Here is a 27,865-nt window from a genome sequence, read left to right as displayed (position 1 = left end):
CTTCAGAACATCAGACCATATCTACACAGCCAGATTGATAAATACATCAACCAAAACAAAACCAAAATATCTGCATGCTTCATAGATTTCTAGAAGGAGAGAGGGAGAGAGAGTATTCCTATAGCACACACAACATGAGTTTTAAACCCTCTGATGATACGCTGCACTTGTTCACTGCATGTTTATCAGCTCAACACACTTATGTAACATCACAGCAACAGAACAAATACAAACTGGGATTTTTATCCAAATGAACAGGAATAACTAGCTATTTCTTCCACCACACAGAGCTATTTGGGGGAAATATCTGAGGACTCGCCATTGGTGGAAAACGGCTTTGAAGTTTGTCTAATGAGGCTCCGCCACATGTTAATGTTGACACACATTCAGAGAGTGATGTACAAATGCATGAGCCTAAATCACTTCATCTACTGCAACCAAATATACTAATAAAAATCCCCAAACTAATCTTCTCTGAATGAGTTACAGCAGTGTTTCTCAATTCTGTTTTTTATGGCTGCTTTATTGAACACACACGATCAGAAGAGACTCCATCTATTGAACACACACACGATCAGTAGAGACTCCATCTATTGAACACACACACGATCAGTAGAGACTCCATCTATTGAACACACACACGATCAGTAGAGACTCCATCTATTGAACACACACACGATCAGTAGAGACTCCATCTATTGAACACACACACGATCAGAAGAGACTCCATCTATTGAACACACACGATCAGTAGAGACTCCATCTATTGAACACACACGATCAGAAGAGACTCCATCTATTGAACACACACGATCAGTAGAGACTCCATCTATTGAACACACACGATCAGAAGAGACTCCATCTATTGAACACACACACGATCAGAAGAGACTCCATCTATTGAACACACACGATCAGAAGAGACTCCATCTATTGAACACACACACGATCAGAAGAGACTCCATCTATTGAACACACACACGATCAGAAGAGACTCCATCTATTGAACACACACACGATCAGAAGAGACTCCATCTATTGAACACACACACGATCAGAAGAGACTCCATCTATTGAACACACACACGATCAGTAGAGACTCCATCTATTGAACACACACACGATCAGTAGAGACTCCATCTATTGAACACACACACGATCAGTAGAGACTCCATCTATTGAACACACACACGATCAGAAGAGACTCCATCTATTGAACACACACACGATCAGTAGAGACTCCATCTATTGAACACACACGATCAGTAGAGACTCCATCTATTGAACACACACGATCAGTAGAGACTCCATCTATTGAACACACACACGATCAGTAGAGACTCCATCTATTGAACACACACACGATCAGTAGAGACTCCATCTATTGAACACACACACGATCAGTAGAGACTCCATCTATTGAACACACACACGATCAGTAGAGACTCCATCTATTGAACACACACGCATCAGTAGAGACTCCATCTATTGAACACACACACGATCAGAAGAGACTCCATCTATTGAACACACACGATCAGTAGAGACTCCATCTATTGAACACACACACGATCAGAAGAGACTCCATCTATTGAACACACACACGATCAGTAGAGACTCCATCTATTGAACACACACGATCAGAAGAGACTCCATCTATTGAACACACACACGATCAGTAGAGACTCCATCTATTGAACACACACACGATCAGTAGAGACTCCATCTATTGAACACACACACGATCAGTAGAGACTCCATCTATTGAACACACACACGATCAGAAGAGACTCCATCTATTGAACACACACGATCAGTAGAGACTCCATCTATTGAACACACACGATCAGTAGAGACTCCATCTATTGAACACACACACGATCAGAAGAGACTCCATCTATTGAACACACACACGATCAGTAGAGACTCCATCTATTGAACACACACCGATCAGAAGAGACTCCATCTATTGAACACACACACGATCAGAAGAGACTCCATCTATTGAACACACACACGATCAGTAGAGACTCCATCTATTGAACACACACACGATCAGTAGAGACTCCATCTATTGAACACACACACGATCAGAAGAGACTCCATCTATTGAACACACACACGATCAGTAGAGACTCCATCTATTGAACACACACACGATCAGTAGAGACTCCATCTATTGAACACACACACGATCAGTAGAGACTCCATCTATTGAACACACACACGATCAGAAGAGACTCCATCTATTGAACACACACGATCAGTAGAGACTCCATCTATTGAACACACACGATCAGAAGAGACTCCATCTATTGAACACACACACGATCAGAAGAGACTCCATCTATTGAACACACACACGATCAGAAGAGACTCCATCTATTGAACACACACACGATCAGTAGAGACTCCATCTATTGAACACACACACGATCAGAAGAGACTCCATCTATTGAACACACACGATCAGAAGAGACTCCATCTATTGAACACACACACGATCAGAAGAGACTCCATCTATTGAACACACACGATCAGAAGAGACTCCATCTATTGAACACACACACGATCAGTAGAGACTCCATCTATTGAACACACACACGATCAGTAGAGACTCCATCTATTGAACACACACACGATCAGAAGAGACTCCATCTATTGAACACACACACGATCAGTAGAGACTCCATCTATTGAACACACACACGATCAGTAGAGACTCCATCTATTGAACACACACACGATCAGAAGAGACTCCATCTATTGAACACACACACGATCAGAAGAGACTCCATCTATTGAACACACACACGATCAGTAGAGACTCCATCTATTGAACACACACACGATCAGTAGAGACTCCATCTATTGAACACACACACGATCAGAAGAGACTCCATCTATTGAACACACACACGATCAGTAGAGACTCCATCTATTGAACACACACGATCAGTAGAGACTCCATCTATTGAACACACACACGATCAGAAGAGACTCCATCTATTGAACACACACGATCAGTAGAGACTCCATCTATTGAACACACACACGATCAGTAGAGACTCCATCTATTGAACACACACGATCAGAAGAGACTCCATCTATTGAACACACACACGATCAGTAGAGACTCCATCTATTGAACACACACACGATCAGTAGAGACTCCATCTATTGAACACACACCGATCAGTAGAGACTCCATCTATTGAACACACACGATCAGAAGAGACTCCATCTATTGAACACACACACGATCAGTAGAGACTCCATCTATTGAACACACACACGATCAGTAGAGACTCCATCTATTGAACACACACGATCAGTAGAGACTCCATCTATTGAACACACACACGATCAGAAGAGACTCCATCTATTGAACACACACACGATCAGTAGAGACTCCATCTATTGAACACACACACGATCAGTAGAGACTCCATCTATTGAACACACACGATCAGTAGAGACTCCATCTATTGAACACACACACGATCAGTAGAGACTCCATCTATTGAACACACACACGATCAGTAGAGACTCCATCTATTGAACACACACGATCAGAAGAGACTCCATCTATTGAACACACACGATCAGTAGAGACTCCATCTATTGAACACACACGATCAGTAGAGACTCCATCTATTGAACACACACACGATCAGTAGAGACTCCATCTATTGAACACACACACGATCAGAAGAGACTCCATCTATTGAACACACACACGATCAGTAGAGACTCCATCTATTGAACACACACACGATCAGTAGAGACTCCATCTATTGAACACACACGATCAGTAGAGACTCCATCTATTGAACACACACACGATCAGTAGAGACTCCATCTATTGAACACACACACGATCAGTAGAGACTCCATCTATTGAACACACACGATCAGTAGAGACTCCATCTATTGAACACACACGATCAGAAGAGACTCCATCTATTGAACACACACACGATCAGAAGAGACTCCATCTATTGAACACACACACGATCAGTAGAGACTCCATCTATTGAACACACACGATCAGTAGAGACTCCATCTATTGAACACACACACGATCAGAAGAGACTCCATCTATTGAACACACACGATCAGTAGAGACTCCATCTATTGAACACACACACGATCAGTAGAGACTCCATCTATTGAACACACACACGATCAGTAGAGACTCCATCTATTGAACACACACACGATCAGAAGAGACTCCATCTATTGAACACACACGATCAGTAGAGACTCCATCTATTGAACACACACGATCAGTAGAGACTCCATCTATTGAACACACACGATCAGAAGAGACTCCATCTATTGAACACACACACGATCAGTAAGAGACTCCATCTATTGAACACACACACGATCAGTAGAGACTCCATCTATTGAACACACACACGATCAGTAGAGACTCCATCTATTGAACACACACGATCAGAAGAGACTCCATCTATTGAACACACACGATCAGTAGAGACTCCATCTATTGAACACACACACGATCAGAAGAGACTCCATCTATTGAACACACACACGATCAGTAGAGACTCCATCTATTGAACACACACGATCAGTAGAGACTCCATCTATTGAACACACACGATCAGTAGAGACTCCATCTATTGAACACACACGATCAGAAGAGACTCCATCTATTGAACACACACACGATCAGTAGAGACTCCATCTATTGAACACACACGATCAGTAGAGACTCCATCTATTGAACACACACACGATCAGAAGAGACTCCATCTATTGAACACACACACGATCAGAAGAGACTCCATCTATTGAACACACACGATCAGAAGAGACTCCATCTATTGAACACACACACGATCAGTAGAGACTCCATCTATTGAACACACACACGATCAGTAGAGACTCCATCTATTGAACACACACACGATCAGTAGAGACTCCATCTATTGAACACACACGATCAGTAGAGACTCCATCTATTGAACACACACGATCAGAAGAGACTCCATCTATTGAACACACACGATCAGTAGAGACTCCATCTATTGAACACACACGATCAGAAGAGACTCCATCTATTGAACACACACACGATCAGTAGAGACTCCATCTATTGAACACACACGATCAGTAGAGACTCCATCTATTGAACACACACACGATCAGTAGAGACTCCATCTATTGAACACACACGATCAGTAGAGACTCCATCTATTGAACACACACGATCAGTAGAGACTCCATCTATTGAACACACACACGATCAGTAGAGACTCCATCTATTGAACACACACGATCAGTAGAGACTCCATCTATTGAACACACACACGATCAGTAGAGACTCCATCTATTGAACACACACACGATCAGTAGAGACTCCATCTATTGAACACACACACGATCAGTAGAGACTCCATCTATTGAACACACACGATCAGTAGAGACTCCATCTATTGAACACACACGATCAGAAGAGACTCCATCTATTGAACACACACACGATCAGAAGAGACTCCATCTATTGAACACACACACGATCAGTAGAGACTCCATCTATTGAACACACACACGATCAGTAGAGACTCCATCTATTGAACACACACACGATCAGTAGAGACTCCATCTATTGAACACACACACGATCAGTAGAGACTCCATCTATTGAACACACACACGATCAGTAGAGACTCCATCTATTGAACACACACACGATCAGTAGAGACTCCATCTATTGAACACACACACGATCAGTAGAGACTCCATCTATTGAACACACACACGATCAGAAGAGACTCCATCTATTGAACACACACACGATCAGTAGAGACTCCATCTATTGAACACACACACGATCAGTAGAGACTCCATCTATTGAACACACACGATCAGTAGAGACTCCATCTATTGAACACACACACGATCAGTAGAGACTCCATCTATTGAACACACCACGATCAGTAGAGACTCCATCTATTGAACACACACACGATCAGTAGAGACTCCATCTATTGAACACACACACGATCAGTAGAGACTCCATCTATTGAACACACCACGATCAGTAGAGACTCCATCTATTGAACACACACACGATCAGTAGAGACTCCATCTATTGAACACACACACGATCAGTAGAGACTCCATCTATTGAACACACACACGATCAGTAGAGACTCCATCTATTGAACACACACGATCAGTAGAGACTCCATCTATTGAACACACACGATCAGAAGAGACTCCATCTATTGAACACACACGATCAGTAGAGACTCCATCTATTGAACACACACACGATCAGAAGAGACTCCATCTATTGAACACACACACGATCAGTAGAGACTCCATCTATTGAACACACACACGATCAGTAGAGACTCCATCTATTGAACACACACACGATCAGTAGAGACTCCATCTATTGAACACACACACGATCAGTAGAGACTCCATCTATTGAACACACACGATCAGAAGAGACTCCATCTATTGAACACACACACGATCAGTAGAGACTCCATCTATTGAACACACACACGATCAGTAGAGACTCCATCTATTGAACACACACACGATCAGTAGAGACTCCATCTATTGAACACACACGATCAGTAGAGACTCCATCTATTGAACACACACACGATCAGTAGAGACTCCATCTATTGAACACACCACGATCAGAAGAGACTCCATCTATTGAACACACACGATCAGTAGAGACTCCATCTATTGAACACACACACGATCAGTAGAGACTCCATCTATTGAACACACACGATCAGTAGAGACTCCATCTATTGAACACACACCCGATCAGTAGAGACTCCATCTATTGAACACACACACGATCAGTAGAGACTCCATCTATTGAACACACACGATCAGTAGAGACTCCATCTATTGAACACACACACGATCAGTAGAGACTCCATCTATTGAACACACACACGATCAGTAGAGACTCCATCTATTGAACACACACGATCAGTAGAGACTCCATCTATTGAACACACACACGATCAGAAGAGACTCCATCTATTGAACACACACACGATCAGAAGAGACTCCATCTATTGAACACACACGATCAGTAGAGACTCCATCTATTGAACACACACACGATCAGTAGAGACTCCATCTATTGAACACACACACGATCAGTAGAGACTCCATCTATTGAACACACACCGATCAGTAGAGACTCCATCTATTGAACACACACACGATCAGTAGAGACTCCATCTATTGAACACACACACGATCAGTAGAGACTCCATCTATTGAACACACACACGATCAGTAGAGACTCCATCTATTGAACACACACACGATCAGTAGAGACTCCATCTATTGAACACACACACGATCAGTAGAGACTCCATCTATTGAACACACACACGATCAGTAGAGACTCCATCTATTGAACACACACACGATCAGTAGAGACTCCATCTATTGAACACACACGATCAGTAGAGACTCCATCTATTGAACACACACGATCAGAAGAGACTCCATCTATTGAACACACACACGATCAGTAGAGACTCCATCTATTGAACACACACGATCAGTAGAGACTCCATCTATTGAACACACACACGATCAGAAGAGACTCCATCTATTGAACACACACACGATCAGAAGAGACTCCATCTATTGAACACACACGCATCAGTAGAGACTCCATCTATTGAACACACACACGATCAGAAGAGACTCCATCTATTGAACACACACACGATCAGAAGAGACTCCATCTATTGAACACACACACGATCAGTAGAGACTCCATCTATTGAACACACACACGATCAGTAGAGACTCCATCTATTGAACACACACACGATCAGAAGAGACTCCATCTATTGAACACACACACGATCAGAAGAGACTCCATCTATTGAACACACACACGATCAGTAGAGACTCCATCTATTGAACACACACGCATCAGTAGAGACTCCATCTATTGAACACACACACGATCAGAAGAGACTCCATCTATTGAACACACACACGATCAGTAGAGACTCCATCTATTGAACACACACACGATCAGTAGAGACTCCATCTATTGAACACACACACCGATCAGTAGAGACTCCATCTATTGAACACACACGATCAGTAGAGACTCCATCTATTGAACACACACACGATCAGTAGAGACTCCATCTATTGAACACACACGATCAGAAGAGACTCCATCTATTGAACACACACGATCAGTAGAGACTCCATCTATTGAACACACACACGATCAGTAGAGACTCCATCTATTGAACACACACCGATCAGAAGAGACTCCATCTATTGAACACACACACGATCAGAAGAGACTCCATCTATTGAACACACACACGATCAGTAGAGACTCCATCTATTGAACACACACACGATCAGTAGAGACTCCATCTATTGAACACACACGCATCAGAAGAGACTCCATCTATTGAACACACACACGATCAGTAGAGACTCCATCTATTGAACACACACACGATCAGTAGAGACTCCATCTATTGAACACACACACGATCAGTAGAGACTCCATCTATTGAACACACACCGATCAGTAGAGACTCCATCTATTGAACACACACACGATCAGAAGAGACTCCATCTATTGAACACACACGCATCAGTAGAGACTCCATCTATTGAACACACACACGATCAGAAGAGACTCCATCTATTGAACACACACACGATCAGTAGAGACTCCATCTATTGAACACACACACGATCAGTAGAGACTCCATCTATTGAACACACACACGATCAGTAGAGACTCCATCTATTGAACACACACACGATCAGTAGAGACTCCATCTATTGAACACACACACGATCAGTAGAGACTCCATCTATTGAACACACACACGATCAGAAGAGACTCCATCTATTGAACACACACACGATCAGTAGAGACTCCATCTATTGAACACACACACGATCAGTAGAGACTCCATCTATTGAACACACACACGCATCAGTAGAGACTCCATCTATTGAACACACACACGATCAGTAGAGACTCCATCTATTGAACACACACACGCATCAGTAGAGACTCCATCTATTGAACACACACACCGCATCAGTAGAGACTCCATCTATTGAACACACACACGCATCAGTAGAGACTCCATCTATTGAACACACACACGATCAGTAGAGACTCCATCTATTGAACACACACACGATCAGTAGAGACTCCATCTATTGAACACACACACGATCAGTAGAGACTCCATCTATTGAACACACACACGATCAGTAGAGACTCCATCTATTGAACACACACGCATCAGTAGAGACTCCATCTATTGAACACACACGATCAGAAGAGACTCCATCTATTGAACACACACCCATCAGTAGAGACTCCATCTATTGAACACACACACGCATCAGTAGAGACTCCATCTATTGAACACACACACGCATCAGAAGAGACTCCATCTATTGAACACACACCGATCAGAAGAGACTCCATCTATTGAACACACACACGCCATCAGTAGAGACTCCATCTATTGAACACACACACGATCAGTAGAGACTCCATCTATTGAACACACACACGATCAGTAGAGACTCCATCTATTGAACACACACACGATCAGAAGAGACTCCATCTATTGAACACACACACGATCAGTAGAGACTCCATCTATTGAACACACACGCATCAGAAGAGACTCCATCTATTGAACACACACACCATCAGTAGAGACTCCATCTATTGAACACACACACCGATCAGTAGAGACTCCATCTATTGAACACACACACGCATCAGTAGAGACTCCATCTATTGAACACACACACCATCAGTAGAGACTCCATCTATTGAACACACACCCATCAGTAGAGACTCCATCTATTGAACACACACACCATCAGTAGAGACTCCATCTATTGAACACACACACGCATCAGTAGAGACTCCATCTATTGAACACACACCCGATCAGTAGAGACTCCATCTATTGAACACACACACCATCAGTAGAGACTCCATCTATTGAACACACACCCATCAGTAGAGACTCCATCTATTGAACACACACCGATCAGTAGAGACTCCATCTATTGAACACACACGATCAGAAGAGACTCCATCTATTGAACACACACACGATCAGTAGAGACTCCATCTATTGAACACACACGCATCAGTAGAGACTCCATCTATTGAACACACACGATCAGTAGAGACTCCATCTATTGAACACACACACGATCAGTAGAGACTCCATCTATTGAACACACACCCATCAGTAGAGACTCCATCTATTGAACACACACACGATCAGTAGAGACTCCATCTATTGAACACACACCCATCAGAAGAGACTCCATCTATTGAACACACACACCATCAGTAGAGACTCCATCTATTGAACACACACACCATCAGTAGAGACTCCATCTATTGAACACACACACGATCAGTAGAGACTCCATCTATTGAACACACACGCATCAGTAGAGACTCCATCTATTGAACACACACACCATCAGTAGAGACTCCATCTATTGAACACACACGCATCAGTAGAGACTCCATCTATTGAACACACACACCATCAGTAGAGACTCCATCTATTGAACACACACACGATCAGTAGAGACTCCATCTATTGAACACACACACGATCAGTAGAGACTCCATCTATTGAACACACACACGCATCAGTAGAGACTCCATCTATTGAACACACACACGATCAGTAGAGACTCCATCTATTGAACACACACACGCATCAGTAGAGACTCCATCTATTGAACACACACACGATCAGTAGAGACTCCATCTATTGAACACACACACCATCAGAAGAGACTCCATCTATTGAACACACACACGATCAGTAGAGACTCCATCTATTGAACACACACACCGATCAGTAGAGACTCCATCTATTGAACACACACACGATCAGTAGAGACTCCATCTATTGAACACACACACGATCAGAAGAGACTCCATCTATTGAACACACATACCGATCAGTAAGAGACTCCATCTATTGAACACACACACCATCAGTAGAGACTCCATCTATTGAACACACACACGCATCAGAAGAGACTCCATCTATTGAACACACACCGATCAGTAGAGACTCCATCTATTGAACACACACACCATCAGAAGAGACTCCATCTATTGAACACACACGCATCAGTAGAGACTCCATCTATTGAACACACACCGATCAGTAGAGACTCCATCTATTGAACACACACACCATCAGTAGAGACTCCATCTATTGAACACACACACCATCAGTAGAGACTCCATCTATTGAACACACACACGATCAGTAGAGACTCCATCTATTGAACACACACACCATCAGTAGAGACTCCATCTATTGAACACACACACCATCAGTAGAGACTCCATCTATTGAACACACACCATCAGAAGAGACTCCATCTATTGAACACACACACGATCAGTAGAGACTCCATCTATTGAACACACACACGATCAGAAGAGACTCCATCTATTGAACACACACACCATCAGTAGAGACTCCATCTATTGAACACACACCGATCAGTAGAGACTCCATCTATTGAACACACACACCATCAGTAGAGACTCCATCTATTGAACACACACCCATCAGAAGAGACTCCATCTATTGAACACACACCCATCAGTAGAGACTCCATCTATTGAACACACACCGATCAGAAGAGACTCCATCTATTGAACACACACACGCATCAGTAGAGACTCCATCTATTGAACACACACACCATCAGTAGAGACTCCATCTATTGAACACACACACCCATCAGTAGAGACTCCATCTATTGAACACACACACCATCAGAAGAGACTCCATCTATTGAACACACACACCATCAGTAGAGACTCCATCTATTGAACACACACACCATCAGTAGAGACTCCATCTATTGAACACACACACCATCAGAAGAGACTCCATCTATTGAACACACACACCATCAGTAGAGACTCCATCTATTGAACACACACACCATCAGAAGAGACTCCATCTATTGAACACACACCCATCAGTAGAGACTCCATCTATTGAACACACACACGATCAGTAGAGACTCCATCTATTGAACACACACACGATCAGTAGAGACTCCATCTATTGAACACACACACGATCAGAAGAGACTCCATCTATTGAACACACACACGATCAGTAGAGACTCCATCTATTGAACACACACACCATCAGTAGAGACTCCATCTATTGAACACACACACCATCAGTAGAGACTCCATCTATTGAACACACACACGCATCAGTAGAGACTCCATCTATTGAACACACACGCATCAGTAGAGACTCCATCTATTGAACACACACACGATCAGTAGAGACTCCATCTATTGAACACACACCGATCAGTAGAGACTCCATCTATTGAACACACACACCATCAGAAGAGACTCCATCTATTGAACACACACACGCATCAGTAGAGACTCCATCTATTGAACACACACACGATCAGTAGAGACTCCATCTATTGAACACACACCCATCAGTAGAGACTCCATCTATTGAACACACACACCCATCAGTAGAGACTCCATCTATTGAACACACACACGATCAGTAGAGACTCCATCTATTGAACACACACACGATCAGTAGAGACTCCATCTATTGAACACACACACCATCAGTAGAGACTCCATCTATTGAACACACACACGATCAGTAGAGACTCCATCTATTGAACACACACCCATCAGAAGAGACTCCATCTATTGAACACACACCCATCAGTAGAGACTCCATCTATTGAACACACACGCATCAGAAGAGACTCCATCTATTGAACACACACACGATCAGAAGAGACTCCATCTATTGAACACACACCGATCAGTAGAGACTCCATCTATTGAACACACACCGATCAGTAGAGACTCCATCTATTGAACACACACACCCATCAGTAGAGACTCCATCTATTGAACACATAACACGCCATCAGTAGAGACTCCATCTATTGAACACACACACGATCAGTAGAGACTCCATCTATTGAACACACACACGATCAGTAGAGACTCCATCTATTGAACACACACACCATCAGTAGAGACTCCATCTATTGAACACACACACGCATCAGTAGAGACTCCATCTATTGAACACACACACGATCAGTAGAGACTCCATCTATTGAACACACACACGATCAGTAGAGACTCCATCTATTGAACACACACACCGATCAGTAGAGACTCCATCTATTGAACACACACACGCATCAGTAGAGACTCCATCTATTGAACACACACACCCATCAGTAGAGACTCCATCTATTGAACACACACACGATCAGTAGAGACTCCATCTATTGAACACACACCGATCAGAAGAGACTCCATCTATTGAACACACACACGATCAGAAGAGACTCCATCTATTGAACACACACGCATCAGTAGAGACTCCATCTATTGAACACACACACCGATCAGAAGAGACTCCATCTATTGAACACACACGATCAGTAGAGACTCCATCTATTGAACACACACGATCAGAAGAGACTCCATCTATTGAACACACACACGATCAGTAGAGACTCCATCTATTGAACACACACCGATCAGTAGAGACTCCATCTATTGAACACACACACGATCAGAAGAGACTCCATCTATTGAACACACACACGATCAGTAGAGACTCCATCTATTGAACACACACACGATCAGTAGAGACTCCATCTATTGAACACACACACGATCAGTAGAGACTCCATCTATTGAACACACACCCGATCAGAAGAGACTCCATCTATTGAACACACACCCGATCAGAAGAGACTCCATCTATTGAACACACACGATCAGTAGAGACTCCATCTATTGAACACACACACGATCAGTAGAGACTCCATCTATTGAACACACACACGCATCAGTAGAGACTCCATCTATTGAACACACACACGATCAGTAGAGACTCCATCTATTGAACACACACACGATCAGAAGAGACTCCATCTATTGAACACACACATGATCAGAAGAGACTCCATCTATTGAACACACACACCGATCAGTAGAGACTCCATCTATTGAACACACACCGATCAGTAGAGACTCCATCTATTGAACACACACGATCAGTAGAGACTCCATCTATTGAACACACACACGATCAGTAGAGACTCCATCTATTGAACACACACTGATCAGAAGAGACTCCATCTATTGAACACACACGCATCAGTAGAGACTCCATCTATTGAACACACACACGATCAGTAGAGACTCCATCTATTGAACACACACGATCAGTAGAGACTCCATCTATTGAACACACACACGATCAGAAGAGACTCCATCTATTGAACACACACATGATCAGAAGAGACTCCATCTATTGAACACACACACGATCAGTAGAGACTCCATCTATTGAACACACACGATCAGTAGAGACTCCATCTATTGAACACACACCACTATGATGGACTTGAGAGGATGAACTGATGCCAACTCCAACCATACGACATGGGATACTTCATATGCCATTGTCTGAACCTTGAATTTAGGATCGACCACACTGAACCTCACCGACATTTCCGGCCAGGTTGAACTGAGCTTCACATTCCTGAACTCTGCCTGCATCACCTCGGTCTATTGATGGACTACGATCTTGAAATGGAATATATAGACTAACAATTGCCAACAAAAGCTTCATCAGCCAATTAACAAGCACAATTGCACCTATGTGAACTTCTGCTGTTAATCCATTATGGACTTCAAAGACATTAATCATTAATCTTACAGTTCAAACACAATCGATGTTTAAACACTGACACTTAACATTACTTAGTTTAATAATTTAAAGCATGACTTTAACTATACATAAGTAATATTTACATTATATTCATGATGTTAGTCAGAGGGGAACTGGCCCCCACAGTGAGTCTGGTTTAGGGTTAGGGTGGGGTTAGTCAGAGGGGAACTGGCCCCCACAGTGAGTCTGGTTTAGGGTTAGGGTGGGGTTAGTCAGAGGAACTGGCCCCCACAGTGAGTCTGGTTTAGGGTTAGGGTGGGGTTAGTCAGAGGGAACTGGCCCCCACAGTGAGTCTGGTTTAGGGTTAGGTTGGGGTTAGTCAGACGAACTGGCCCCCACAGTGAGTCTGGTTTAGGGTTAGCGTGGGGTCTAGTCAGAGCGGAACTGTCCCGCACTAGACAAACTAACCCTAGGAATCCAGACTCACTGTGGGGGCCAGTTCCCTCTGACTAACCCCACCCTAACCCTAAACCAGACTCACTGTGGGGGCCAGTTCCCTCTGACTAACCCCACCCTAACCCTAAACCAGACTCACTGTGGGGGCCAGTTCCCCTGACCAACCCCACCCTAACCCTAAACCAGACTCACTGTGGGGGCCAGTTCCCTCTGACTAACCCCACCCTAACCCTAAACCAGACTCACTGTGGGGGCCAGTTCCCTCTGACTAACCCCACCCTAACCCTAAACCAGACTCACTGTGGGGCCAGTTCCCTCTGACTAATCCCACCCTAACCCTAAACCAGACTCACTGTGGGGGCCAATTCCCTCTGACTAACCCCACCCTAACCCTAAACCAGACTCACTGTGGGGGCCAGTTCCCTCTGACTAACACCACCCTAACCCTAAACCAGACTCACTGTGGGGGCCAGTTCCCCTGACTAACCCCACCCTAACCCTAAACCAGACTCACTGTGGGGGCCAGTTCCCCCCTGACTAACCCCACCCTAACCCTAAACCAGACTCACTGTGGGGGCCAGTTCCCCTCTGACTAACCCCACCCTAACCCTAAACCAGACTCACTGTGGGGGCCAGTTCCCCTCTGACTAACACCACCCTAACCCTAAACCAGACTCACTGTGGGGGCCAGTTCCCCCCTGACTAACCCCACCCTAACCCTAAACCAGACTCACTGTGGGGGCCAGTTCCCCCCTTTATGAAGCTGCTTATACACTTATAACTCCACATTATGAGCATCACGCGTGCTGTACATGTTGTAGATGACAGAGCAAAGCACTCATTCCTTGTGAAGCGTGCAGCACATGCAGACGATAGAAGTAATTGCAGCATTTGCGCTTTAATGATCACACTGCCCTATATAAACTATTGCTTGTGTGAAGCTGACGTCTAAAACACATGGACACTGAAAAGCATTCACGTTCAATAAAAGCTTGATTCAACTACATGTGTAAAATTGGAAAATTTGCGACAGAAATACATTACAACAGTATAGTAAAATATTAGATTTACTATTATTATTTATTAATCATTGTTGTTATTATTATTATTATTATAGTTAAGCAACATAACACAAGCAAGATTGCTGTTGACAAAATTATTTATTCATTTGAGTTTTAAATTGTGCTCTGAGGATCTGTATTTGCTACAAAAAAAATGCAATATGTTTAAAATGAATTGTTTTATTTTCATTCGTTTAAAGTTTAACTTTATAACACGGAATACAGAAAATTAAAATTAAACAGATTTCAGTTTTGCCCTACTTAACTTGAAGTAATGCGGACTCAAATGTCAATGTTAATAATAAATGAAAACAAATGCATGTTTTATCAAGTGTTTCCCAATTAACATTTTGATAGGCTAAAGGAGTGTGTTCAATAGCATCTTAGCCATTATTGATGTGGTTTCTAAGTCGTTTAATTCTACTGGTATCAGTTCCAACTACTGAACTTGTGGTATCATCACAACCCTAATTGTAAAGATTTGTGGATGGAGGGTTTTGAATGCAAAATGCATTTTCTAGCTTGTATGTGGAGTCCACAGGCTGAAACTGATCTGTTGTGGTTATTCAATGCAGCACTTTGCATGCCAACGTGTTGAACTCCATCAGAGAGCTGCGGCTTTACATCACCACATACAGCAACAGCAATGAAACAAGAGCTCTGTTTCACCTTCACTAAACCATATGACAATAAAACAAAACATCAGCCTTATTGTACTTAGGAAAATGAGAGCAAAACTGAGTCGAGTTTCCTAAGAGGCATGCAAAAGGCAAATCCCAAAGCAAACACACACACATGGACTGTGCAGCTGCTGTCGGCCGCAGTGATCTGTTAATGCACATTGACCCTGAACTTGACCCCAGTTCAACTGAAGCATTTCACTGCAACATTTCACTGAGTGTTTGAGATTATTGGCAGAGAAAGTAAATGTAGTGACTGAAGACAATTAAAGCCTGAGAGTAAAGATACTGAGAGTTTAGTGTTGTTTTAAAATAGTGTCAGTGATAAATGTCAGTAAGTGTGTCGGTGATAAATGTCAGTAAGTGTGTCGATGATAAATGTCAGTAAGTATGTCGGTGATAAATGTCCGTAAGTGCGTCGGTGATAAATGTCCGTAAGTGTGTCGGTGATAAATGTCAGTAAGTGTGTCGGTGATAAATGTCAGTAAGTGTGTCGGTGTTAAGTGTCAGTGATAAATGTCAGTAAGTGTGTCGGTGTTAAGTGTCAGTGATAAATGTCAGTAAGTGTGTCGGTGTTAAGTGTCAGTGATAAATGTCAGTAAGTGTGTCGGTGTTAAATGTCCGTAAGTGTGTCGGTGATAAATGTCAGTAAGTGCGTCGGTGATAAATGTCCGTAAGTGTGTCGGTGATAAATGTCAGTAAGTGCGTCGGTGATAAATGTCCGTAAGTGCGTCGGTGATAAATGTCCGTAAGTGTGTCGGTGTTAAGTGTCAGTGATAAATGTCAGTAAGTGTCAGTAAGTGTGTCGGTGATAAATGTCCGTAAGTGTGTCGGTGATAAATGTCAGTAAGTGCGTCGGTGATAAATGTCCGTAAGTGTGTCGGTGATAAATGTCAGTAAGTGTGTCGGTGATAAATGTCAGTAAGTGTGTCGGTGTTAAGTGTCAGTGATAAATGTCAGTAAGTCTCAGTAAGTGTGTCGGTGATAAATGTCCGTGTGTCGGTGATAAATGTCCGTAAGTGTGTCGGTGATAAATGTCGGTAAGTGTGTCGGTGATAAATGACGGTAAGTGTGTCGATGATAAATGTCCGTAAGTGCGTCGGTGATAAATGTCCGTAAGTGTGTCGGTGATAAATGTCCGTAAGTGTGTCGGTGATAAATGTCCGTAAGTGTGTCGGTGTTAAGTGTCAGTGATAAATGTCAGTAAGTCTCAGTAAGGGTGTCGGTGATAAATGACGGTAAGTGTGTCGATGATAAATGTCGGTAAGTGTGTCGATGATAAATGTTAGTTATGGGACTTTTCCGCTGCACGTTACGGTTCGACTCGACTCGCTTTACTTTCTGAGCTTGCTTTTCCACTGCAGTTTCGTGCCGCCTCAACGTGGGTGGGATTATAGACTGATCATCATAGTTACGCCGCCTCTAATGCAGTGACATCATCTTAAACAGACACAAAACAATAAACAATAACACGAGCGCTAGCTGTTAGCTACTAGCTCATTGTGCTGCATAAAGCAGTTGTTCATGCTGATTTTACACAAGAGTAACAGTTAAATTGGTTGTTTTAGAAGCTTTCCAGTAGCTGCTCAACTAATTAAAGTGAAGTATAGAGTTAACTTAAAAAATAAAAATAAAAATAAATGTTGTTGTTTTCCATGGAAGAAATTATTTCATACAGGTCTGGAATAAAAGAATAGTTCACAAAAATTATGTCATTATTATAATCTGTTTCAATATACAACACCTACATTAAATAAATTGTTCTGAATCTTCAGCCATGAAATGCACAAATAGAAAAGAAAATGGCAAAAATAAAGAAGATATTCAGCAGTTGCCCTGTTAACAGCACTTTCAAAAACAATGAGTTCTCTAACCAAAGTCATCACCCACCTGGCCAGGCTTTTCAGATTTGGACTGATTTATGCTTTAGATCGGAGTTACCCAAAAGAGTTTAAGACAGGTGTCTTTATAAGGTTTAACATTGAAGGATGTGCAACACTAATGTAGCTGGAGACAATTTATCCTGTTGCTGTCAAATGTGTTTGTTTTTTTTTCAGTATTGTGCCTCATGTTGTCAATAATTGTACATTTTTATATTAAATATTAAAAACGGAGACCATGCATTCGAGTTAAACGGACACCATGCATTCGAGTTAAACGAACACCATGCATTCGAGTTAAACGGACACCATGCATTCGAGTTAAACGGACACCATGCATTCGAGTTAAACGGACACCATGCATTCGAGTTAAACGGACACCATGCATTCGAAGTTAGACGGACACCATGCATTCGAGTTAGACGGACACCATGCATTCGAGTTAAACGGACACCATGCATTCGAGTTAAACGGACACCATGCATTCGAGTTAAACGGACACCATGCATTCGAGTTAGACGGACACCATGCATTCGAGTTAGACGGACACCATGCATTCGAGTTAGACGGACACCATGCATTCGAGTTAAACGGAGACCATGCATTCGAGTTAGACAAAGACCATGCATTCGAGTTAAACAAACACCATGCATTCGAGTTATACGGAGACCATGCATTCGAGATACACGGAGACCATGCATTCGAGTTAGACGGAGACCATGCATTCGAGTTAAACGGACACCATGCATTCGAGTTAAACGGACACCATGCATTCGAGTTAAACGGACACCATGCATTCGAGTTAGATGGACACCATGCATTCGAGTTAGACGGACACCATGCATTCGAGTTAAACGGACACCATGCATTCGAGTTAGACGGACATCATGCATTCGAGTTAAACGGACACCATGCATTCGAGTTAAACGGACACCATGCATTCGAGTTAAACGGACACCATGCATTCGAGTTAGACGGACACCATGCATTCGAGATACACGGAGAACATGCATTCGAGATAAACGGACACCATGCATTCGAGATACACGGAGACCATGCATTCGAGTTAAACGGACACCATGCATTCGAGATACACGGAGACCATGCATTCGAGTTAAACGGACACCATGCATTCGAGTTAAACGGACACCATGCATTCGAGTTAGACGGACACCATGCATTCGAGTTAAACGGACACCATGCATTCGAGATACACGGACACCATGCATTCGAGTTAAACGGACACCATGCATTCGAGTTAGACGGACACCATGCATTCGAGTTAAACGGACACCATGCATTCGAGATACACGGACACCATGCATTCGAGTTAGATGGACACCATGCATTCGAGATACACGGAGACCATGCATTCGAGATACACGGAGACCATGCATTCGAGTTAAACGGACACCATGCATTCGAGTTAAACGGACACCATGCATTCGAGATACACGGACACCATGCATTCGAGTTAGACGGACACCATGCATTCGAGTTAGACGGACACCATGCATTCGAGATACACGGAGACCATGCATTCGAGATAAACGGAGACCATGCATTCGAGTTAAACGGACACCATGCATTCGAGATACACGGAGACCATGCATTCGAGTTAAATGGACACCATGCATTCGAGTTAAACGGACACCATGCATTCGAGTTAAACGGACACCATGCATTCGAGATACACGGACACCATGCATTCGAGTTAGACGGACACCATGCATTCGAAGTTAGGCGGACACCATGCATTCGAAGTTAGAGCGGACACCATGCATTCGAAGTTAGAGCGGACACCATGCATTCGAAGTTAGAGCGGACACCATGCATTCGAGATACACGGACACCATGCATTCGAGTTAGACGGACACCATGCATTCGAGATACACGGACACCATGCATTCGAGTTAGACGGACACCATGCATTCGAGTTAGACGGACACCATGCATTCGAGTTAGACGGACACCATGCATTCGAGTTAGACGGACACCATGCATTCGAGTTAAACGGACACCATGCATTCGAGATACACGGACACCATGCATTCGAGTTAGATGGACACCATGCATTCGAGATACACGGAGACCATGCATTCGAGATACACGGAGACCATGCATTCGAGTTAAACGGACACCATGCATTCGAGTTAAACGGACACCATGCATTCGAGATAACGGACACCATGCATTCGAAGTTAGACGGACACCATGCATTCGAAGTTAGACGGACACCATGCATTCGAGATACACGGAGACCATGCATTCGAGATAAACGGAGACCATGCATTCGAGTTAAACGGACACCATGCATTCGAGATACACGGAGACCATGCATTCGAGTTAAATGGACACCATGCATTCGAGTTAAACGGACACCATGCATTCGAGTTAAACGGACACCATGCATTCGAGATACACGGACACCATGCATTCGAGTTAGACGGACACCATGCATTCGAGTTAGACGGACACCATGCATTCGAGATACACGGAGACCATGCATTCGAGATAAACGGAGACCATGCATTCGAGTTAAACGGACACCATGCATTCGAGTTAAACGGACACCATGCATTCGAGATACACGGACACCATGCATTCGAGTTAGACGGACACCATGCATTCGAGATACACGGAGACCATGCATTCGAGTTAAACGGACACCATGCATTCGAGATACACGGAGACCATGCATTCGAGTTAAACGGACACCATGCATTCGAGATACACGGAGACCATACATTCGAGATACACGGAGACCATGCATTCGAGATACACGGAGACCATGCATTCGAGTTAAACGGACACCATGCATTCGAGATACACGGAGACCATGCATTCGAGTTAAACGGACACCATGCATTCGAGATAAACGGACACCATGCATTCGAGATACACGGACACCATGCATTCGAGTTAGACGGACACCATGCATTCGAGATACACGGAGACCATGCATTCGAGTTAAACGGACACCATGCATTCGAGATACACGGAGACCATGCATTCGAGTTAAACGGACACCATGCATTCGAGATACACGGAGACCATGCATTCATGTTATTATTATTTTCAGGGGCGGACAACAAAGGCTGTTTTCCCAGAACAAAAACATTAGAGATTGGTTCATAATTTTTTAAAGCTGACAAACCAGTGAAAAAAGCAACAAAAAAGTGTTGTGTGAAAAATATGCAAAAGCATTTAAAGCCATTGCTAATGAGTTCTTGTAATGTACTGAACAAAAGAGTTTGAATGACTTCTGTCTTCAACAGACATTTTCTGGCACCCCTGTGTGCGTGCGGACAGTCGCTGCATGCGTAAAAATAAAAAATATATCACAAGATCTGTAAAATGTAAGTTATAATACACTCAGAGACTCGTACCTGAATGACTTTGACTCATGATTTTCAGCTGCAGATCCAAATGTTGCAAAACTTCAATCGGACTTCCAGTAAGACAGCGGTTTCCTTCTCTTGACTAATCCACACAACAGCTGTGAGAAAACACAGATTCATCAACAAAATGTCTAAAGCATCTCTTATGTACAGAATGTTTTCTCTTCTAAACAAGCAGAATATAACAGAGGATGAAGCGTGACCTCTGACACTAGACTGTAGAAACAAACACAAAACATCTGTGACATCACTGGATTTTATTGTCAATGAGATAAACATACTAGTAAACAACCACCAATGTCCCAGCATAAAGTGTAAAAAAATAAACCCCTTCTTAATGACAACTTCCCACAGCAGTCAAGTGCACTTTATTCAGTGTTTGAGGATGAAATATGGACTGTAACTGCATTACATACATCAGGAGAGACACAAACAAACACATCTGCCAGTGGAACAGACAATACCAGCGCTAACATCCTCTATTCAAAGGCTAAAGCAAACACACACACACACACACACACACACACACACACACACACACACACACACACACACACACACACACACACACACACTGGAGAATTTCCCACAAGGGACAACACTTGTTTATTTCCATGAAACATCAGTTTTATCCATGTAAATGAAACGTTGGCCTTTCACTTCACCTGCTGTGTAAGTGTTACTGATACAAACTGTTACTCAGAAAATTCACTTATCTCTCAGCTGGACGTCCTGCACGTGGATTTCAAAATGTATCAGAATTCACATTTACTGGCCAAGTAAACTGCGCACACACACACGTGCAGTGTATATGTGTAATGGTGTGTGCACATTTCATGAGCAGAATAAATAGAGTAGATGCAGCAATAAATGAATAAAGACATTAAATGGTGAATGAATAATTGAATGCAATAAAGATAACATTTATATTTACAAATCATCGCAAAAGATTTTCATCTAGCTTTTCTTATTCCTCGAGCAGATGGTTTATCTAAATACTAACAGTGTCCTGAAACATTTGATTTCTGATCTTTCAATAAAGAAAACAGAAAGGTAATGAAACGCTTGTCTGTAGTGATCTAAAGGTGAAATGTTTTAAGATTAGTTTATTTGTAAAGCACATAATAATCTAGTACTATTGTAAATATTGGGGGATCATGTCCGTGGCGAGTCGAGCTTGTGTCCCGTCACAGGGGGGTATATGCCAATCTCACATGATGAGCTGGTCTGAGATGGTAATTTACCCATGTGGGCATTCTGTTAATACAGAGGCATTCATTGTTCACAAGTAGGGCTGAGTTTCGAGTTTGATACATTTTAGGCACAGACCGAATTGCCTCTAAACAATCAAGTATCAAAAATGTCTTGTCGTTCGGTACCAAATTTAGATACCTAAGGGGTTAATCTCGTCAACATCAGTGATAGGCATGTAGCATGCTAGATGTGCCCAAACTAAAAGTACTGGTGATTGGCTGTGTTTAGGCATTAAGGAAAAACACAAGTTCACGCCGGTTACGCGGCTCACACGTGAGGCTGTAGTGTGTATGCGTCCCAATAGATGTAAAAGATGCGGGAAAGATCAAAAGGTTGGCTACATATCACCAGGCTCGATGCCAACAGCGCACGATGCAATTGCGACAAGATAAATGCTGCCAAGTCCGGCAACATGACTAATCTGATGATGCACTTGACAGTGCATGGAATAAATTTAAGAGCAGAAAGATCCGTCTTCAACAGCAAGAACACCGAGCCGGTAAGGTCATCCTCTCAGTGTCCTCCCACCACAGAGCTTCCACCAACATGCCCACCACACCAGTCCTCCTCCAAAACTACTGACGAATGCAGCAGCACTATGACTGGGACTCCGACAGGTAAGGTTAACAAACCAACAAACAAAATCGTTTAACTTGTAGTAGTACATGCTTGTGTACTTGATAAATTAACGTTTCTGTGCGCGGTGACATAGTCCTATAAACTGGGACCAACGTAACGTTAGATATTGTTTGGCTATAGATAGCTAGCTAAACCGATGCTAAAAATGCTTTAAGGTTGACAGTAACTGATCAAGTTTAACGTACATTAAACTAGTTATCTTATTAAACCGTACTTATCAGGTCACGCGAAATAGGACACACAGAACATGGCACACGACAAATGGAACACGACACATGATGGATGCCACGCGACGCATGAAACATGACACAGGGAACATGACACGCGAAACACGGAACATGACACAGGACACATGGAACATGACAAATGGCGCATGACACATGGAACACGACACACGGAACACGACACATGGAACATGACACATGGAACATGACACATGGAACATGACACATGGCGCATGACACATGGCGCATGACACATGGCGCATGACACACGGAACATGACACATGGCGCATGACACACGGAACATGACACATGGAACACGACACATGGCGCATGGAACATGACGCAGGACGCATGACACACGGAACACGATACATGGAACATGACGCATGACACATGGAACATGACACACGACACATGGAACATGACACAGGACGCATGACACAGGACGCATGGAACATGGAACATGACACGGAACATTACACATGACGCATGACACATGGAACGTGACACATGGAACATGACACATGGAACATGACGCATGACACACGGAACATGACACACGGAACATGGAGCATGACACATGACACATGACGCATGACACATGGAACATGACGCATGACACATGGAACATGACGCATGACACATGGAACATGACGCATGACACATGGAACATGACGCATGACACATGGAACATGACGCATGGAACATGACGCATGACGTGTGTTCACAAACCTCCTCGAGTTCATTCACAGAACTGAGCAACACTCTCATCTGCCCGTCAGTGATTTCACCACATCACATTACACTCGTCAAAGCTGCTTTTACATCCGAAACATTTGCGCGCACAAAGTCTCATTTATTTCAGAGACGTGTTTGAAATATCTGCTGACGGTAAATGTCTTGAACGGAAGCTTCCGTTCCCGCGCGGCGACACTGTTTCATGTTTAAAGAAGAAACAAACCGCCGCCGCTGTTTTCATTCGGTAAATATTCCGAGTATTTCCGTCAGTATGTTTAACTGATGCTGTTTACTCATAATCTCACCGTATATCAGCAGATGCGGAATCACACACAGTCGTGTTTATTCTCCCGAAACGCCAGCTGACAGATTCCGCCATACTGGATCTTTGATTCTGGAATCACGTGCGACATGACGTCATTCCTGATGATCGATACAGCGTCCTTTACCGTTTCATATAAATCCGATTCATTTCGACATTGATCAGGTAATCAAAATAACGTGTCAACTTTATTATAGAAATGCGTGTGAATATAGTTTAACATTAATTATTTAATTATGAATTATTGATTTGTGAGAGATGCTGCCGCGTAGCTCAAATCATTTACACCCTCCTCTGATGACCAAATACATCCATCATCGTGTTACTGTCATTAATTGATAATTATTGGTGTTTTATGAAGTCTGTACTTCACTGTATTACTGTATTTGACTTTGTTTACAATTGCATTTATACATGTATTCATTTAAGGGTCACATTCAGACAAGTCGTGTGTGCCAGTCAGCTTTATCCATCATCAAGTGCGCATGAGCACTTTTAAAGTCACACTCAATATTTCTTCCTTCATGGATTCAGATCTCATCTTTACACAGAGGGAATAGCTGGAGGATGTATTTAATTAAACAACTTCCCAGATCAGTGAGAAAAATATTTTATTCTTGTATTGAGAGTCTTTAATGTTTATATAAATGAATCATTTAGTTCAATATCAGCAGATATGAAGATATTATAGTGACACAATCATAGATTCATTTTTCTTTTGTCTCATTTGATGTTTATATTTACATTTATGCATTTGGCAGATGCTTTTATCCAAAGTGACTTACAGTGCACTTATTACAGGGACAATCCCCCCGGAACAACCTGGAGTTAAGTGTCTTACTCAAGGTCACAATGGTGGTGACTGTGGGGATCAAACCAACAACCTTCTGAGTACCAATGTATTATACAGTGCACTTATCACAGGGACAATCCCCCCGGAGCAACCTGGAGTTAAGTGTCTTACTCAAGGACACAATGGTGGTGACTGTGGGGATCAAACCAACAACCTTCTGAGTACCAATGTATTATACAGAGCACTTATTACAGGGACAATCCCCCCGGAGCAACCTGGAGTTAAGTGTCTTACTCAAGGGCCCAACAGTGGTGACTGTGGGGATCAAACCAGCAACCTTCTGATTACCAGTTATGTGCTTTAGCCCACTACGCCACCACCACTCCACACTGTTTGATCTCAGATCGGCTCGTGTAAATCAAAGATTTAAAAACATTACTGGAGGCCTTTAGCGAGACTAATGATAGTAAATGTTCAATCCTCTTTTAGAGAGAATATCTGTAACATTTACATGAGTCTCGAAGAAACCACAGACAGAACTTTTCATGATTATTATGAAACAATTAGTTTTCTGCTAAATGGTCTGTTTTTTGTGCAATAACATGAATATGTCAACAAAGCCACATCATTTAATTTCTCATAATGGCATTTCCCAGTAAATTGAGCGTGCACGTGCGCATTACATTAATATACTGTGAAGGAAAGTCTTCTCTTATTTACACTCATCAGTACAATCAGTTTTTTAGAAGACCAATTAAATAACGGAGCATTTCATTTGTATTATTTGATTCCACATCTTAGCATGAGTCTGGATTAAATAAATATGTACTTTATTTCTATTTTGTGTAATTTAGTGTGCTCATGGCTGAAAGGTATTTTTTGGAAAATAATTTTAAAGGATTCATTCATTCATATTTAATTGAATGCATGAATTTAATTTGTTGTGACCATTTTACAGAGTATTGTATATTTATTAATAGTGTTCGCAGACCTTTAATAATGGTAGGGTTTGATTTATCAGATATATTTTTGTCTTGCAATGTTTATTAGAGACTGATCAAACGTTCACTTGGATACAAATATATTTCCAAAATTAAGTGATATGATGATCTTAGAAAAAGATGACAAGGCTATAAAAAGTAGTTGAATTACTCATTTTGTATCGTAATGTACTGTATTTCTGCATTATATAGGGTTTTATGATGGTCTCTTTGAAATTGCCTCCCAAATATACACTGTTATACGGTCCTTATTCTGTCATGGGATGTTTATGTGAATCTGGTTGGGATCGTAGTTTCCATAGTAACAGGATTTCCACCTCTCTGTTTAAACTCAGAGTATATATATATATATATATATATATATATATATATATATATATATATATATATATATATTTATTTATAGTAGTTACATAACTCGTCTCAAAGTTGTCATTTAAGAGGCATCTCATATTCAAGTAATCTATTGGGCTGCTTCTGAATTAGTCATGAAAAGAACACATTGTGCTGTTTTTCTTACATATTAAACATGTTTTTCACTCTGTTATTGTGCAGTCAGAAGTATGAATTGGGTTTCATGTAATGTGGATTTTTAATGTCTGAAATGAATTATAAAGGAATCT

General features: G+C 42.3%; 1 protein-coding gene across 3 annotated transcripts in view; it reads right to left on the bottom strand.

Moving 5' to 3' along the window:
* LOC127646636 (histone deacetylase 4-like) overlaps positions 1–25,531 on the bottom strand; it is a 65,179-nt gene extending 39,648 nt beyond the window's left edge. The window contains exons 1-2 of one of the 3 annotated variants that reach the window (XM_052130400.1): positions 25,432–25,531; positions 22,259–22,368 (exon numbers count right to left, since the gene is read on the bottom strand). In XM_052130400.1, coding sequence (XP_051986360.1) covers positions 22,259–22,277 — 19 coding nt within the window. In that variant the 5' untranslated portion in view covers positions 22,278–22,368; positions 25,432–25,531. The remainder of the gene's footprint in view (positions 1–22,258; positions 22,369–25,431) is intronic. The other 2 variants (XM_052130398.1, XM_052130399.1) reach the window with 2 other exon arrangements.
* Positions 25,532–27,865: the final 2,334 nt, after the last annotated feature.

Source organism: Xyrauchen texanus, chromosome 7 (genome assembly GCF_025860055.1).
Source record: "Xyrauchen texanus isolate HMW12.3.18 chromosome 7, RBS_HiC_50CHRs, whole genome shotgun sequence".
Lineage (NCBI taxonomy): Eukaryota > Metazoa > Chordata > Actinopteri > Cypriniformes > Catostomidae > Xyrauchen > Xyrauchen texanus.
This window is presented reverse-complemented; position numbering and strand designations above follow the sequence as displayed.